Below are 18,608 nucleotides of genomic sequence, written 5' to 3' on the forward strand. Positions count from 1 at the left end.
ACAATTGCGTAAAACAAAAGGCTTCATCGTTCACTTGAACTTGTGTTACAATGTTGCAAATTGATTGTTTCAAATTGGCTAAATAAACTGACAACAATTAGTGAAGCAATATTTTCCCACTTGTTCCAGTTATTGAGTTAATGAACTATCAAGCAGCGAATCTTTCAGCTTTTTTCTTTTCTCCATTTTTCGTTATATTCATGTTTTGGATGCGAAAAGTTGAAGCTAAACAAATCAAGTTTGCATCTCATCTCTTTGCAGATCTAATTAGATTTACCTAAATGTATAGTTGTTCAGTTGATTGATTAATCAATAAATTTGGAAAAGTGTTCGAGAACTCTTTTCGTTTGCAGTTGGAAAAGTGTTTCATGAGCGAGTTTTACCTTATTCGCATCCTCAATAAAGTTCTTTGAGCTCAAATCACTCTAGATCATTCATGATACGTCTTTAAGGATTGTTAGCAAGTGCTGGAAAATCATCAGTTGATCAGAATTGTTTCGATCATTAACCTTCTTGTAGAGTTTATATTCATTTGTGTCAATAAATGCGATTATCGGTCAATAAAATGATTTCAATAACTTGTTAACTAAGCTAACCAGCAAAATTGGCTCTTTTAAGGCTCATTCAAGTTGGTTAAATAAACTAAATTGTGGTTCTGAGCTGGCTAAAGTGAAACTAGAAGTCATGAAATTTAGTTACATTGTTGTTATGAGTTAGTCTACTAATCAATTAGGAATTGGTTTATATGCAAACGCTTTTCAGTTCATTTCAATGAACTCAATCATCTTACATTTGTGTCTTTGACCATCCATTGAACCACCAAAGTTATTACGAGATTTGATCCTTTTCAAGGCGCACACAAGCGCATGATTAACACGTTCATTAGATTTGAACTCACAATTTGTGATCCTCTCTCTTCCTACTCATCGTCATCCTCATCATGTTCTTCATCATCTTTAGAATTACTTTTATCGATCTGATTACCTCAAACAAGGAGCAACTCAAGATGCGAGTTATAAAACTTTTTATTTTTTTTGTATCAACAAAATTGTCTCATCTTTTTTCACAAGATATTTGTTACTCCAAGATGAGGTAAAATGAAAAAAGAGAGCAAAAATAAATGAAATAAAAAATGTGAAATGACTATTTTCAAGACTCTTTTTTACCTTCAATGGAAACAGTTTTGATCTTTGATGAAATTTTATTTGATAATTTATGCATTTTCACTTCAGTAAATTATCATTTTCAAGTTGAACGCTAATAAAGTCTGAAGGAATCACAAATAAACATTGAAATGGATTCTCTGTTTTGGACATTAAATAATTTTCCCAGACATTAATAGCGAATCTTTATTCAGTTTATTTGAATAACCAAAGTTTCACATTTCAGCATTTGGTGAAAAGGCAAGACTCGAATGGAAAACGGAACAAATTTCCAATATTAATCTTTTTAATTCCAAACATTTCATGCTTATTGCGATGATTATCCATATCATGATGAAGTTTTTAATCTGTACAAGTTTACAGTTGAACAATTTAGCAATGAAAATATGGATAAATATGTTCAATTAAATTGAAAGAAGAACTTTTTACCTCAATTTCACAGTCATGTAAACTAATTGAAACATTCATTTAATCTATTTTTTCAACAATTGCACATGATATTGAACAATTGAAATGCAAGTGTGGGATGAATGGGAGAAATGGCACAAATTTTGTTTCCATTGTTTCCATTGAAACTACTAATTAATCTTTCTCTATTAATTACGATAATCGCTTCAATTTACAATTCATTTAATTGACATTGTTAGCAACGATAATTGTGGATCGTTTCGAGTTTTCACAGTTGAACAGTTTAAAAACGTTTCAATATGTTTAAGGTTATCAAGAATAAAGTTAATGGAAATTTTTAATTGCAATAAACATTTTATTTTACAGTTTTGCCCGAAGAAGTGATTATAACAGATTACAAAGGTCTCAGGGTGAATCAAGTAATCGGTCCTGTTGATGAAGGAACTGACCTTGTGCTTTACTGTGATGCTTTTGGTAAGATTTTAACATATTAAGTTAATAAAGTTTCTTTAAAATCGAACGTGTTTGGATCCATTTTTGAATTGTTTTTGCTTTATTATTCTTTTTCTTCAGGTAAACCCGAGCCTTCTGTTTCATGGTGGATGTCTGATTATACTTTATTGGATGACACTTATTACAAAAGTCCTCGTGGATCTATGCGCAACGAATTAACGCTTAACTCGCTCAACCGATCAATCTTGATGAAAGAAATCATTTGTCGGGCTTCCAATACAAACTTAACCCGACCCAAAGAAGAATCTATTTTTATCGATTTAAACTGTAAGTATTTCCTGTATAGTTGGCAAGTTTGAAGATACACCGAGTGCGTTGAGCTTGATGAGCTTTTCAGATCTTCAAAACACTTCAGTTGCCTTAACAGTTTGTTTGTAACCTAAGAAGTTAAGTTTTGATATTCAATAGATGATCATTTCTGAGCTCGCTAAGAGTTTCTTAACGAAGAAACTCTCAAAATTTTATTAAAATTGAAAGATCTTTTGCTCAGCAGAATGTGTCCTCGAATGTTGAAGTTTTCAAAAGAAATGAAACTTCGTACAAAACAAAACTCAAAGCGATTTGGAAGATTTACATTTCTTATATCGATTGACGTAGATAGACTTCCTGACAACTTCAATTGAGTAATTAACTCTCATTGGAATATCTAATATTTTGTTTGATATCAACTCTACTCTTAAAGTGTCTTCAGACCTTTTTGGGTTAAATTGAGCTCGAAATTGACTCTAATTACATCCAATACTTGATTATGTTTGCTCAACTTTTACTTTATTTAAAATCATTTTCTAGACTCTATTAATCTTGAACATTTCAACATTTGACAAGCAAAACGAAGCAAAATTTTCTTTATCTGGTCAAACAGCATTACTTATCCATTATTCACGCGATGCAAATCATTTATAATGGCATTGTAAAATGATTGAATCAGCAAATGCAATTGAAATGAAAAGCCATCAATCCAATGTCAATGTTTAAATCATTAATTGAAAGTAACCCAATTTAACCCAAAAACTTGCTTCCTTTTCCTTAGTGCGTCCTTTGGAGGTATTTTTAGTACCGCCTGATAAACAATTATCTGCTAATAAACAAGTGGCCTTTGAATGTCGTACAATTGGTTCTCGACCTCGTCCCTTCATAAGCTGGTGGTTAGACGGTGATAAAGTAACCCCATTATCCGAGACAACCAATGGAGACGCCAATGTAACAATTAACACTGCTATTTTCATATTCAAATCATACAATAATGGAAAGTTTTTCTCCTGCCGAGCCGAGAATCCAAATTTGGATGAAAGTTCAATCGATGAAGGAATGATTCTCAACATTGTCTGTAAGTTGAACTAGAAAATGATAAACTTGAACAGCAAAAAATTGTTGAATCAAGAATAATGCATTCAATTTCTCATGTAATAAAAACCATGCAAACAGCAAGCAAAAAAACAAGAGACAAAAATGAAGGTGAAAAAAAAGTGAAAAGTGTTGACAGAAAGAAACCATAAAACGGTAACATGAAAAGCTCAATGAAACAAAACAATCAATCATGTAAAAAGATGTTTTCCAATGAACATTTACCTTTCACTCCCTGAATTGAGTTGAAACATTGAAATGATCAACTTGAACATTTACGGATTCATCTTTGCCTCTTCTTTGTTTAGTATTTTTATTAGAAAAGACAAGGAAGAAAAAAAAATCTGAAAACCATTTATTGTTATTAATGATGAATCTGAAAGTCACCTTTACTCAAGTAATAAAGGTAAACATGAAAAGGAAATTTTGTCAAATGAATATTTTTAAATAAATCACTGGGAGTGAAAAGGCTGGGAGTGAGAACTGATAACAATAATGAACGTACTTTTGATTAAACAATTTCCCAAGGCAAGGTTCATGGAGAATGGTTGATGGAAAATAATAAGATGATAATAAATGAGAGTAAAGATTTATTCTTGACTTTCACCTGAACCATCAATGAGATGAGAAATGATAAGAAGTATAAAAAAAAGATGATAAATTTTGGCCTCAAGTAAAGATGATATGTTTGTCTATCCATCAAATGAAAAGCAATTCATTGAATCGGAAGTAATACTTGAGTTGACTGAGGAAAAGGTTATACATTTGAATCAATATGGTTTAGTTGACAGAATTCATGATCAACTTGAAAATGTTTAGAATTCAAGTTTTCCATGAAAAATTGTGAAAAACTTTCTTCACTTGCAATGGTAAAGATAATTGAAGATGAGAAATTCATTATTATTGCAATTGCTTTTCATTAGACTTGGGAAAAGTCATCTTTCAGGTAAATTTTGTGTTGCACCTTGGAAATGATTAAAATTTAAATGATTCTGTCAAACCTGATTATCTGATGGAATCAAATTTTTCATAACTTTTCTCTTCATTTAAATTTCATTTCAAATTTGATTCAACTTTTTTAAAGTCCATCAGCAAACAATTTATCACATTTGATCAGCTTCACTATTTTTCAATATCAAATTGTTTCTATTATTGCTATTGTCATGAAGATCATGAAATGCTTTTTTTTACTCTAAATGCTTCTATTGATTAGAATCGTAATGCTTTTGGGAAATGAATTGTTGATAATATTGTAATCAATTCAACATTTGAGCTTTTTAAATAAGAAAATTATCATTTTTTCCTTTTATTCAATTCTCAACTTTTCACTCCTTTTCATGACTTTACCTTTAGTCTATAAAGCTGTTTGAACAAAGTATTTTTTGTCAACTTTTTCAGTCTTCACAAGTTCATTTAATTAATACATAAATCTTGAAATATTCAACTCGATAAAAGCTTTTTTTCCTCTCAGTTTTCATGTTCACTTTTTTTTGCTCTTCTCTGAATAGTTTAATAAATTGCAGTTAAATTGGAAACTTTTCAATTGCGAGTTGGCTCTAAATTAAGACATTGTTTTCAGTTTATTTGCTGTTGAATATTTAGTTAAATTGAATCGACTCCAATTGAGATGAATGTTCATCAATTTGATAAACAATCATTCTAATACAATGTAAATCTATTGAAAATTGTTTACTAACATTTACATGACAAAAGTTTGAATAATTTTACTATTTCTGGTTCAATTTTCGCCTACAATTGGTTCAAGATTATTATTGTTTGCTATTGTATTATCATAATTTGCTGGTTCCAGACAAATTGATGGTAATGTTAAAGGCTTCAACAAGCATATTCAAGTCAATATCATTTCTCAAATTATCATTAATCGATCAAAATCCAAGACTGAAAAATTCTGCCAACTCTATCAGCATGACATGAAGTTAATTAAAAGAAACTAAAATCATTTTACTATTCAAGAATTTCTGTCATCTAATTTTCCAATTTACATTGAAAACAAATCTAAGTTCACTCTGAGTTTCCAGATAATCTAGAATGACATAATTCATGTTAAATCAATTTTTCACCAAAACTTGTCATTAGCATGTGAAAATTCAGGACAAAAAGTGTCTGCACCAAGACACAGTGTCGGTTACAGGACAGAAAGGTGTCGGCTCTAAGATAGAGCAAACACCAAGGATTTTTCGATGTTTTCGGGTTTTCGTATTGAACAGTTATCGATTTGGAGTTTATTCATTTTTCTATTGAAATTCGGAAGCTTTTCATATTAGGAGGAATCGAGGAATAACATTGAAGAAGAAAATGAAAAAAATGTTTCAATCATGAATATTAATAATAGGAGAACGTTTCTTTAGCTCATTAATCTGATGGTGAAAATGGTGAAAAAAGAGTTGAAAATGAATGGCGAAAATTCATAATGAATCATTAAAGATGCTAATGATAATAATGATGATCATGGTGATATAAGAATGAATGAAATGGAATCTTGAGATTGCAAAAGGAAACGAGTTAAATAGTGTAATCTTTTTCACTATTTTTAAATAATAATTATCATTATTTCATTCTCATTGTGTTATTATTTGAATCATTACCTTGCCATCACTTTTTTGTTATCTTTTGTGTGTTCCATTTGAAACTTTCATGCTGATGGTTCAGATAAAAGAGATTATTATCAAATTATCGTTTTAATTGTATTTATAACTGCAATGAAATCGATATAAAGAATTGAATGAAATTCCAATTTAATTGTTTACTCGTTAATTGGCTTGATATTGAAATCTCGTGACTTTCATTTTAAACCAATGAGTGAAAGTTTCTCTCCCTGTAATTGGATAATCGATTGTTGAAAATTTGTTCATTTCATTGGAAACTTTGGAATACATGATGAGAATGTAAACAGCACAATTGAATGGATAACAATGATAATATTGATGATATTCAAATGTGTTCAGAGTATTTAATAATAGATAATGTTAATAACGTTTGGCTGATTCCAACGATTTTTTGTATCCTTCTTGATATTCTTGTTTAACATGATGTTGACATTAATCACTGGAAAGGAAAATCTGAAAGAGTTTCAATGATCAAATTTTTTCCCTGAATTTTCAAGTTCTGTGGATTGGGTGAGTTGAGGCAAAAATGGATAAAGGATAATATTTGGATGTTGCAAGTTTATCGTAATAACATTAATAATGTTCACTTGAAATGAAATATCTGTATCACTTGGATTCCTCATTGGTAATGAATAATTCAATAAATTATTGGACGCAAGGAGAAACAATAAAAGGGTTAAGGGAAAAAAAGGCTGTTAAGGAAACTTGGAAACTGAGTAAAAGATGAAAATATTGTAACATGTTACAAGTTAATTATACGATAATGATGACTTTATTTTCTTTCCCTGTTATTTATAATCATGTTAATATGTACAATTAATACAATTAATCTTATTATTTGTATGATTATCTAATTACATTGGACTTTCTTTTTACATCTTTAATAGTTTCCCTGTTGCCTGAGTTTACCTAAAGACCTTTTTCCCTATCATTTCAATACTGTTTCCTGATTAATTAACAAGATAATTAAATGAGCTTTTAATGTTTAACCTGGACAGTTGTTGCAGGTCAACATGAAGCGTAGGTTTGGTTCAGTTGAAATGAATGCCAAGTTTCAATTACTTTCACTGGTCAACCCACATCAAGTGAATGCCTTTAACCTAAAGGTTGATGCTTTTAGGTTGAATTGGTTCACCTTGGTTTGGGTTGGAACCTCGAATGGATTTGAATGGATTTACTAATTTGGATTTGTTTTTTTTCTCGTTTCTTTTTTAGATGTGCCTTTATTAAAGTTAACTTTAGGACCAAATATCAAGGGTGAAAATATTCGTGAAGGTTTCGATGTATACCTTGAATGTATCATAAATGCCAATCCTCGAGTCTTTGAAACTTCCTGGATGTTTGAAGGGAAACCATTGATTTCGGATCCAAGTAAGCGAATCATCATTTCGAATCAATCGTTGGTTCTTCAAAATATAAGTAAACACAGTCGAGGTCGATATCAGTGTGTCGGAAGGAATGAGGAAGGTCTTGGCACAAGTAATCCCCTCTATCTTCGAGTTCAATGTAAGTAACCAAAACAGTGAAAGTTAACTCGATAATTGAATGTCAATGTAATTGTCATTTCCGTGAACCAATTCATCAGCCATTATCACAAATATTGAGCTAATAATTAAGTGAGTAAAGGAATGAACATGATAAAGAAGATTCAATTGGAAGAGACACAAATTTGGTGAAGAACCAGTTTTTTGACCTGAAAAATGCAAAAGAAGAAACAATTTTGTCTTAATCAATGAGAAGATACAAAATGATCTTACCTTAAATCCATATTAATAAAGCTAGCATTATGAAGTAAATCAAACTGATAACCACTTCATCATCATCAGACTTTTGTTCATATTATTGTGCTTCATTAGTTAATGAGACAGAATGAATTGAGTAAAAGTTATTACCATTTTGAAGCAATGTTAGAGAAACGGAAATCCAAGGATATAATAGAAAGTGAATAATCAGAATTTCCTGAGTTCTCTGAATTTCTCTTTTTTTTGGCAAAGATAATGGATACCTTGTTGGAGTATCTTGTGGTTAAATGTCACCCAAAAAAAGGAAGATTAATCATTTCAATCTTTCGATTCTTTCCCTGGTTTCTTATATTAAAAGGATGATGAAGTTGGTTATCAAGTTATAATAAAACACTTTTTTTGATTCACCTCTTTGTTGCTATTGAAATGGTGAAAGATGAAACAGTTTCGATGACAAAATAAAATGTTGATGTTGAGCAAAAAAACATTGACAATTTGCGTGGTTAGCAATTCCCTTGATTGTTGAGGGTAAAAATTTCAATCAATCCATCTTGTCTCATCATCTATTACGTTGAGATTACATTAAAAGTTAAATATTTTTGTTTCCAATTTGCAAATTACCAATTTGATGATCAATCAAAGGAAATGTTGATTGGGAGTTAGTGGAACCATTAGATCAATCGTTGAATCGGATTTCATAAAATTTTCAATTCCATCAAATAATGGATTGAATTTGTGATTATTAGATTATTTCAATTCTTACAGGTTACTTGAATCAGTGTTTCAGTGATCGATCAATCAAGGTTGAAGCTTTTCTTTCCTTCAATAATATCATTTCACTGTCTAATGAATATGATAATCAAGTTGATCGTCAGAAGCAAATTAATAGTAAAAGTGATCTCTTGATTTAGGATTGAAATTGTCTTGTTGTGAGAAAGTGTTGGAAGTGAAAAGCGAGAACAGATAAATGTGACAAACAAAGCAAAAAGCCAACAACATTTTCGTTGTTAGTTACAGTTATGATGGGTAAAGTAATATAAGTTAGCTAATTAACTCTTGTCAACGGCATTCATTGCCAACTTATCCTTGGTGTTCATCATGAAACCTGCTCATAATAATGATGTGTTTACTTCACGAAAAGATGAACCCAAAAAAAAGGAAAAAATGTTTTCTCAATTTTTTCGTCCGCTTTTCACTTATTACATTATTAGATTAAGTTATTTAGTCAGTTGATTGGAAAGTATTGAATTGACATGAAAACTGGTTTCATCATTAGTTTCTCATCATCTTTTTTTTCCTTGGTTTTGTTTTCCCTTTTCATCCTTTCATCCTTAGTTGCTCTTTTAATAGACTTTGTCAGTTTTTATAATTATCCTTTTACTCTTTACATCATTATGTTTCTCTTGCTTTCTTTTCCAGATATTCCGGTTTGTTCAGGTAAACATGCCACCAAAAGTCCAATGGCTATTGCACGTAATGAGAGAGCAAGGATTGTCTGTGAGGTAGATTCAGATCCGGATGATGTAACCTTTAGATGGTACCTGAACAACTCGAGTGAAACCATTGAAATAAAAAGTTTTACCACTAATGGAACCCAAAGTATACTTTCATATTCACCTCGAACAAGATTATCTTATGGATCACTATTGTGTCTTGCTGAAAATTCAATTGGTAAACAAAAGGAACCATGTATATTCCATATTATACCTGCCGGTAAGTGTAGTTAATAATCATGAAAGACGGTTAAAAGGTGAAGACAAATGAATGGAAAAATTAAACGAAGAAAAATTCCGATCAACTGTTATTGAAGAGTTAATAACCTGAACTTGTCTCAACTCTGGAAGTTGTCCAATTTGAGTTGCTTTGAACTGCAAAGGAAACGTTTCATTTAACAAACATAATGATTGGCAAACAATATACACTCCATCATTCATAATTAGATATTTTTGAACCTGCAATTAAATTTTAGAAAAGAAGAAGATATTAAAATAAGATAATAAATAGGATTATTAGGGAAAGTGTTGACTCGGCAATGCAAAGCTTCATTGAGAAGAGTCGATTTTAACACAACTTATGAATCGATCACATGGCTCTCGAGTTATTTAGTGGACAGTTTCACATCTGGATATATCAATTTTAGTCTTTAATTCAATCAAAGCTTTATCAGTTTCAATGACCGGTTCGCTGGACATGGTAAAATCGTCGAGGTTTAAAAGTGTTGAAAATTGGGTAAACAGTGTTTACTAAACGCCAATGTAAGCCTTTGTTTGAACAAGAGTGTAACCATGACGAAAAAAGCTTAACAATGAGAGCGCAAAAATTGAATTACAGTTATTGTTTGACTTAAGCCTTTGCCCGTTTCTTTAAAGGGTCAATCTCTGGTTCGGGCTAATTGTTTAAAGCGTAAAATTTAATTGTTTCCCCCTGAAGCTCAAATATATGTCAGCACTTAAAATAGTCAAAATTGGAATGAAAATGATTGCTTTTCGTGCGTATGTATATTTAAATGGATAATGCTGAGATAAAATTGTAAAATTGTAAGAAATGAATTGGATTAAACGTTAAAGATATCAATGATGAAGGGTGATGATGAAAATGTTGGTTGAAAGTAGAGACAAAGGATGTTGAAAAATAAGGGAATGAAAGGTTTCAAGATGGAAACATGTTACTCTCATTATCTTGAGTAGTTGAATGGTTGATTTAATTGCTCTGCCAGTTAACCATGACCATATAATTAAATTGACACTCTTCTTCTTGCTATGTTTCCATACGAATACAGAATTTCTTTTTCTTCCTTCACCCTCATCCCAATCATCATCATCATCATTTTAAGAGACATTCCTAGTCTTATTGGCTCATGAGGATAACCATTTTAAGGTGCAATATATTTGCTAGTTGTTCACGTTTGTTAGTTACTTTTTTTTCCTTTACTTTCACTTCTGTTCCAAGTAACAAATGATCAATATTATAATAATATTAAGCAAATAAAAAGGCTTTTTTACAACATTTTGACCAACACTTTGCTATTATCTAAATGGTTAGAGTCAACCATTTATATTTAAATGGATATTACCATATGATTTTGAAGTAAACTCACCCAAAATAACAAACAAAACTCTAACCAAGTAAACCTTTGGGTCAAACCTTTCAATCTATTTACAGTTAACATTGTATTTTCAATGGTTCCTTGTTGTTGGTTAGCCTATCATTTTACTGCTTCTCATTATCATGTTGATTTTATGGTGATTATATTCATTCCCTCCCATCTTTATCATTATCATCTTACCCAATTTTTAGGTCTCTCATAGCTTTAATTCAATCATTTAGGCAATTCAAATTATTCACCAATTCCCATGATAATTTTAATAAAGCTCAGCAAGAAACAATTGACGGATCAAATGAGTTTATTGAGCAACATTTGAATGTCTCAATTGCCTTGACTCAATAAAATTTAAAAATAAATTGTTGACAATGAAGACTATTGTCGACAATTGATTTACTCAAATCAGTGCACAAATACATCAAGTTTGAAATCAAACATTATTAAATTGGTGGTGAAAACACGGGAAAATACAATACAATGTATTTACAATAAAACAAGAAATGAATCTCTCAATAACTCTTACAAGATAAACATTATTTTGTATTCACATCTTGTCTTTATCATTTGTAATAGTTTAGTTAATTCAAATGATTGTTCAATATTTTCAGTTAATCATGTTGCTGGAGTGTTGTTATAATAAGAATTGGCTTCAGGCAGGATCCAGATTCACCATTGTTTCCACGTCATATTTTGCTTTTCCCATAAAAAAACAATCCATTGTGAATGATTGTAGTCACCAGTTTCAAGACCTAAAGAAAGGGTAAAAAAAGGATGAAATTCATTGTTTGATTTACCATTCATTTTTGAAGAATAAATAAATTGCTAAATTAATCGTTTATGATCCACCATTAGTTTAATAATGAGATTGAACCGTTCAATAATCTAATTTTTTTCCTTTTCTCTTTTTTTCAATCTTGTCTCATACTTACTCTTGTCAACCATCCATAATACAATTCACTACGGATTTCCGAATTTACTTTTCATTTCAAAATGATTAACTCGATTGGATTTCAATCTATAATTTCCTGTTTAATTTTTTTGGTCCATCACATAATCACTGTTAACACATTGATCCACCATTCCGTCTCCTCTGATTTCCTGGTATCATCCATTCATGTTTATTTGTTTATTTCTTTGTAATGGTGTTCACCTAAAAAAACACAGGACCGCCTCAACCTCCAGCTAATTGTTTCCTCAGTAATCAATCAATGACATCCATTTTGGTTAATTGTGAACCTGGTGATGATGGAGGATTACAGCAATATTTCACAATGGAAGTAATCGAAGCCAATTCACAAAATTCATTAATTAACTTAACATCAAAAGATCGTCCAACTTTCCTAGTTGACCGTTTACCGCCAGGATCGTCCATAAGATTCAATATTTACGCATCAAATATAAAAGGGAAAAGTGCTGCCATCTCTATATTAGGCTCAACCTTAGGTCCACCAGAAAAACAAACCTCTTCAAGTAAGTCTTATCAACTCATTAATTTTCATCTAATTATGGTATTATCTCATTATTTTCACTGTCCATTGTTTCATCATTATTTTCATCGACTATTAAATCATGGTATTGCTTGTTTAATCTACCATTAAGTTAAATGTTCATCAACTATCCAACTTTGATAAATCTAATATAACATCAACTGGGCTTACCAAAGCTAATGTAACAACATATTATTGTATAAACTGTTACTTTTTTTGACTAGACTTGAACCTTCAATTTCAAAGGAACTATTAAATACAACAATAATTAGTGAAATGGGATAATAAAGGATCGTCTGACTTATTATCAAAATGGTTAATCGATAGATTATTCAATAATTGAAGAAAGATGTGATTACCCTCTATTAGACCCCGTTTTTCATCTGTGGTCAACTATTGATTTATAATGCAAAATTATGAAGCTTTGACTATTTTGGCTATAAGTGTTTATACAACCAAACAATTGATCAAACCTTTAATTGTTATGATTATTCGTTTCCTCTAATGTGATCAATCAAATTAAATATTGTGAGCTTTTGTATAATATTTCAGCCAAGGCTTGCTTTTTGCTGGTGTTTCTGTAATTTATGGTAAACGGTGAACAAGTTTAGCTTATAAATTACCTTTGAGTTGTTTATTTGGGATTAAGTTGTTGAAAAGTATTAAAGTTGATCAAAATAAACAACAATTAAGATGGACAAATGAAAGTTAACGAGGGTACAGTTAAAGATGATTAAGATGAAAAGAAGAAGTCAAATTATATCAAGAGTAGTGAACCATTTGATTGTGATTCCAGTGTAAACATGAGTTTGATATGCAATGGAAATTTGATTTCCCTGAAGAGTTAATCAACTAACTTTATTAGTTACTTTTTCCTTTTCTTATTCTAATTTCTGTTTAATCCATTGTATTTACAATACTCTAGATCAGGTCAGACAAGGTTACCATCAAGTTATTATTCACCTCTTGCCTTACATTACAGTTTAATATTGAAATGAAAATATCGTTTGATGATTCAATTCAATTTTCAACCTTTTAGAGCAACCTTTTAATCAAAAGCATCGAGTCACATTAATTGAACCAGTAACAAGTACAACTAGTTAATCAGGCCAACTTTGTAAAATTTAACTAACTGTTAACAGATTCACACTAATTCAATTGTATCTCTTTGACAAACAAAGTCAATATTGCAAATGTGGTTCCCTTTGGTATTGCTTTTTTAATCAAATGATTCAGTTGATGTTTGATTCAAAGCTTATTTCAATGGTTTTATCAACAATATTGACAATCGTCATTAATATATTATTTGGTGAAGCTTCGTCTTCAAACATTCATCTTGTAAACTTGAAATGACTGTTGTAATTATTATGTCATTAAGCATTGTTTAGTCGCTTTGTTTATGCCCATTGTTAATCATTGGTTGATGTTTCTTTAATCAACTTCATGTATCCATTACTGGTGACTGGCTACTTGATATGAAGACGATTTAAAGGTTAAAATTTGCATGATAAGCAAAGATTTAAGTGTTGATATAACTGTAAACTCCCAGTTGAAGTTGGTTGGAAGAGTAAACAATTTACTCAACTCTTTGTTACTTTAATGTAGTAAATCAAAGATGATGACAAAAATTCAAGAGATCTAATGGATTGCAGGTCATTAGAGTACAAAATGAGTTGATTATAATGTGATGAATACAATGGCAGATCATCTTGATGTTGATGGATTATTGCGTCTCAAATGTGAATCTAATTGTTTCTCTTATATATTTTTTCCATAGCATCCACTATAGCAGATAATGAGCCAGTTGATTGGTTAATTTGGTTGATTGCGATTGTTCTCATTACATTAATGATAACCATCTTGATACTTATTGGTCTTCGATTAATTGGTAACAAGGGACCAAATCAAAATCAAGGTAACCAAATACAAATAACGAGACACTTAAAACAAATTATTTACACGAGAGTTTACACAAAATTTATACATGAGTTTATATTTGGAACAGTATAACAGTTATTTTTACCAACAGGTATAATTATTCTGGTAATTGAAAGAAACAAATTAAATTAAACTGGCTTCAAATTGTTGGTAACAAATTCAGAGTAACATTAAACGTTTGTAGTTTTGTAGGTAAACATGTCCATTGTTAAACAATGATTGTTTAATCTTTGCTATCACTTATTGAGCTATTGAAAGTAATGACCTGCCAATGGTCTGAGTAGGAATTCAGATTGAATATTGAGTCCTAAATAAAATATTCATAGGTAGTTGAGTTTATGGAATTGACGAAATTAAAACGTTTATGAAACATTGTTGTGTTTATATGGTTAGGTTTTTATATTTGCTTTTGATTGTTAGATTTAATGAAAATATTGTTGTTCAAAAATTTAATGTGGCTTGGATATAACCTTTTATCAATACGCTAGATGGCGACTTTAGCGTATAAAATTTATTTTTTCACTTCTATTGTTTCAAGATTTTTTAGCGGTTCTGAAACAATTGTTTGGTAATTGATCTTAATTAATGTTTTTTAATTTATCCGGGAATAGGTTTTGTTTCGATTGATTATGAAGCTCATCCTATTCGCCAAGAAGACGTTAAAAGTTCACCTCAAATGATCTCAGCTTCATTCAAAGGTCAAGAAACCTGTGATGGTTATCCAACATCTACCTCAATAGTGTATAAAGTGAGTATAAAGAACCGTTTAATTTAATGAAATTCAATTTATCTCATTGTGCTTTTTTTGTTTTGATCTTTCCCCTATTTTTTAGTTAAATACTTCGTCTTTGCATACGACAGTTGATGATATTAGATATGAGACTGGAATTGAAACGAGTGATTATCCGGCAACAATGTTTTTGGAAACAACTTTGTTTGAAGGGTCCATTGATGAAGCATCCATGGAGAAACAATTTATCCCGTTTGGTAAAATTAACTTGACCCAGACACAGTCAAATGGACCTGATGAATGTTCACAAATTTCAACAAATGATTATTCATTAAGACATATTTATCAGGTAAAATTATCTATAAATCTTGATTTTAAGGAAAGCGAGGAAATTTCACTGAACAGATAGGCCTTAAGAGTAAATGTTGAAAACGTTGCTTTTTGATTTATGACAATTTAATTCAGCTTATAATTTGAATGTGAAAAGCAAACAAATTGTATTTCATTTAGATAAATGAAATGTCAATGTTTACATAATGTAATTATTAGTTGAAAGTGTTGAGATTGAAATTGAATACCTGTCTCGAGTCTATGATCAGCTTCATTAATTGATTTGCCTTCAGGATCAGTCAATATTGTGTAGGCAGATGGTGATAAATAAAACAACATGCAATTCATCCTCATCATATAAAAGTGATAACTTCTAGAGTGAAAGGTGATAAATTGCATGTAATGTTTTAAATAGCAAAAATTTCCAAAAAATCATTTAATCTTTAAAAAAATCTTGTCTCTAATACTTTTGCTAACATTAAATTAATGTTCATTTTTCTTCTTTTTCTTTTATTTTTATGTCTCAGCAGTTTACTGATAATACAATTAAAGACATACCATTATGACGATTGATATCGACCCATTTGATGACTTAAATTGTGATAAATTGTGTTCAACAAATGATCAACAATTATTTATAAAGCAGTTTCAAATTGACGTGACCAACATTTAACCAATTTTTTGCTAACCAAAACGCATTTGTCTGGCTAAAATGGCTCTTATTATAGTTATCAATTGGACGAGATCGGAATCAATTTCTATCTAAATTATGATCTCTTTCAAAACGTACCTTCATTGTCTGGTTAATATCAACAATTTAATTGCAACATTAATTCAACTGGTGCCAGTTCACAATAGTGTTACTGTTACTAGTATTAAGTTACGACAAATCTTCCCATCGATTACAATTAATGTCCATTAATCTGTTAAATATCAACAATTTTGTGACATATAACTTCCAAATGATATGAAATGGGGAAAAACAGATCAAATGGACCTGTTGATTGGTAAAAAATGTTATTAAAATTGTTACCTGATTGTACAAAAAGATGTGCAACTGATGAAAAAAGTCAAATTGTATTTATATTTAAGCATTTATTTTTGTTAAACATTTACTCGTTTTTTATAATTACAGTTGATAATAAACAATGCAATTTTTTATCATTCAACTGTGGCTGTAAGACATCATTTATTGAATTTGAGAAACTCAATCAGAACTTTGATTATGATAAATTGGCCCAAAAATGCGAGTTTGAGTTGGCAAATGTGATGGCTACAAACCGATTGTGATTAACTGATTATTATACAGACACACACACAGTAAGACCACTTCCTAAGACAAGTTGTTTTACAATTAACGTAAATGGAAGTTGATTAACACTTGGTTCAACCGTTAATTAAACAGGGAAAACATTTAAATTGTAATATAAAAGGTTAAGCCCAAAGCCTTGCTATTAAGTTATACAATTAAGATTTGTTAATGGCGACTGCATTGATATAAAGTGTAGGTGTGTAAAAGTAGAGATCATTTTGATTTTGCGATTCAATAATAAAGCAAATGATAATCATAATACCAAAATGTCCACACAATCAAACAAATCGTACAATTAATAAATATATGTATGTGAGTACAATGATGATAAACAAATTACAACCAATAAAGCAACCCACAATGATTTAAAGAAGCCAACTGAGATGAGCAAAACAAAAAGCTAAGGGTGGATTAAATTGTTCACAATATGGACAGTGTTCAAGATGGAAATATGATGCTGAATCAAGTGAATTAGGTAGGTAAATGGTGTGGTTAGAGCCAATCATAATCCATAATGATCATCATTTGACCGGGTCATTTGTATACATTTGAATAATTGTGTGATCTGAAGGTTAACAAGTCAGACAAGGGTAATTCAATGAGTCTATAAGATGATTATTTTTAATGGTAATCATTGGGAATGGTGATCAGGTTATCCTTGTTCATTTGATTACGTGGTTCTCAGTGAATCTGAGAAGGTTAATTTGATTGCTCACAATTGATTCTCATAGAGAAGTGGGTAACCAGTGGAGCAACTTTACCATGTAAACAACTGTACAGTCCCAAAATTACAATACAACCAAAACAGCATTTCCATGTATATTAGTCCTGTTTTGGGCTTTAATAATGCTAAATTTATCCAAGGTTGACTTCAAGTCTTGGGAAGATTTTATCATCTCTCATCATTATATTGCTGGGTTGACACCAAGGATAAAAAATTTATCTAAAGAATTCTGAAATACAATAAAAAAACATGAAATGTTGAAACATTATGTACATTGAAATAAAGGAAAGGTAAAAAAACAACAAAGCAAAATGAGGGATATTTTCATGTCCACACCACAAGAGATGGAAACTTATTATTTCCTGTGTTCCGGGTTTTCATTATTTGTGTTCACTGTTACTCTCATCTGAGGGGATTAATGGTGAAAATGATGATGAACATGATTCTCATCATCAACAACAATAATAACTGGCCTCTCAATTGGTAGTATCACAAAAAGTTACATCTTCACATCAACAAAATTCACTTAGATCTTATCATCATCACCATTAAAGTTTCACTTCCTTCCGACTGGTCATAATTTACAGTAAAAATCCTTCTCTACCAATCGTCTTTGTCATCCTGGCCATCATCTTCACCAGTTTTCACCATCATCATCATCCTCTGGATCATCAGTATACCAATTGTTTTAAATTTACCACTTGCCTTTCAACCTTTTGTTTTCTTACAATTTTTCATTTTCCTTACCTTTATCATTTCTGTCCTTTTCTGTCTTTTTTTTGTCTTCATCCTTTCCTTCATTGTTTTCCTAACACCTAAAGGGCAAATAACGTTTATAATAACTTAATTACTGTCCACTTGTTATTACCTCCGTTGGTTTATACTCACAATTACTGTTGCTTTTTGGACTTCCTAATCATTGTCTTTTCTCTCGGTTTGTTTCCAGGTTTACTCACAAATCTGGTTACCATCCATATTGACCCTTTATTACACAAATTTTGGTTAATTTTTCTTTCTGATTAAATCACAATTTCAAAATGCACCATCAATAATTAAAAAGTAACATTACATTTGATTTACCAATGCTTACTCTTTTAATCAGCTGTGTTTCCAGCAAAACATGAACTCAACGAGAACTCATTTTACGTCAGAGAGACCTAAATGTCGCACCTTTCTTGGTTAACCCA

The 18,608-nt window shown here is 30.6% G+C and overlaps 1 protein-coding gene and 2 long non-coding RNA genes across 4 annotated transcripts in view; 1 reads left to right on the top strand and 2 right to left on the bottom strand.

The window, feature by feature from the left end:
- LOC107360509 (neural cell adhesion molecule 2) overlaps window positions 1-16,554 on the top strand; it is a 92,248-nt gene extending 75,694 nt beyond the window's left edge. The window contains exons 3-12 of one of the 2 annotated variants that reach the window (XM_015927180.3): window positions 1,938-2,045; window positions 2,145-2,351; window positions 3,115-3,411; window positions 7,271-7,561; window positions 9,217-9,510; window positions 12,065-12,370; window positions 14,165-14,302; window positions 14,937-15,073; window positions 15,159-15,404; window positions 15,913-16,554. In XM_015927180.3, the coding sequence (XP_015782666.2) occupies window positions 1,938-2,045; window positions 2,145-2,351; window positions 3,115-3,411; window positions 7,271-7,561; window positions 9,217-9,510; window positions 12,065-12,370; window positions 14,165-14,302; window positions 14,937-15,073; window positions 15,159-15,404; window positions 15,913-15,951 (2,063 nt within the window). In that variant the 3' untranslated portion in view covers window positions 15,952-16,554. The remainder of the gene's footprint in view (window positions 1-1,937; window positions 2,046-2,144; window positions 2,352-3,114; window positions 3,412-7,270; window positions 7,562-9,216; window positions 9,511-12,064; window positions 12,371-14,164; window positions 14,303-14,936; window positions 15,074-15,158; window positions 15,405-15,912) is intronic. The other variant, XM_015927181.3, reaches the window with a different exon arrangement.
- On the bottom strand, window positions 11,184-12,069 carry LOC112538674 (uncharacterized). Its single transcript, XR_003081960.2, has 2 exons — window positions 11,830-12,069; window positions 11,184-11,649 (listed from the first exon to the last, which is right to left on the bottom strand). It is a non-coding gene; the product is annotated as an uncharacterized LOC112538674 (long non-coding RNA).
- LOC107360511 (uncharacterized) lies at window positions 16,078-18,448 on the bottom strand. Its single transcript, XR_001568301.3, has 3 exons — window positions 18,310-18,448; window positions 18,169-18,236; window positions 16,078-17,650 (listed from the first exon to the last, which is right to left on the bottom strand). It is a non-coding gene; the product is annotated as an uncharacterized LOC107360511 (long non-coding RNA).
- Between the last annotated feature and the right edge of the window lie 160 nt (window positions 18,449-18,608).

Source organism: Tetranychus urticae, chromosome 2 (assembly GCF_039701765.1).
Source record: "Tetranychus urticae isolate SD_2017Ah chromosome 2, NJAU_TeUrti_SD_1.0, whole genome shotgun sequence".
NCBI classification, from domain to species: domain Eukaryota; kingdom Metazoa; phylum Arthropoda; class Arachnida; order Trombidiformes; family Tetranychidae; genus Tetranychus; species Tetranychus urticae.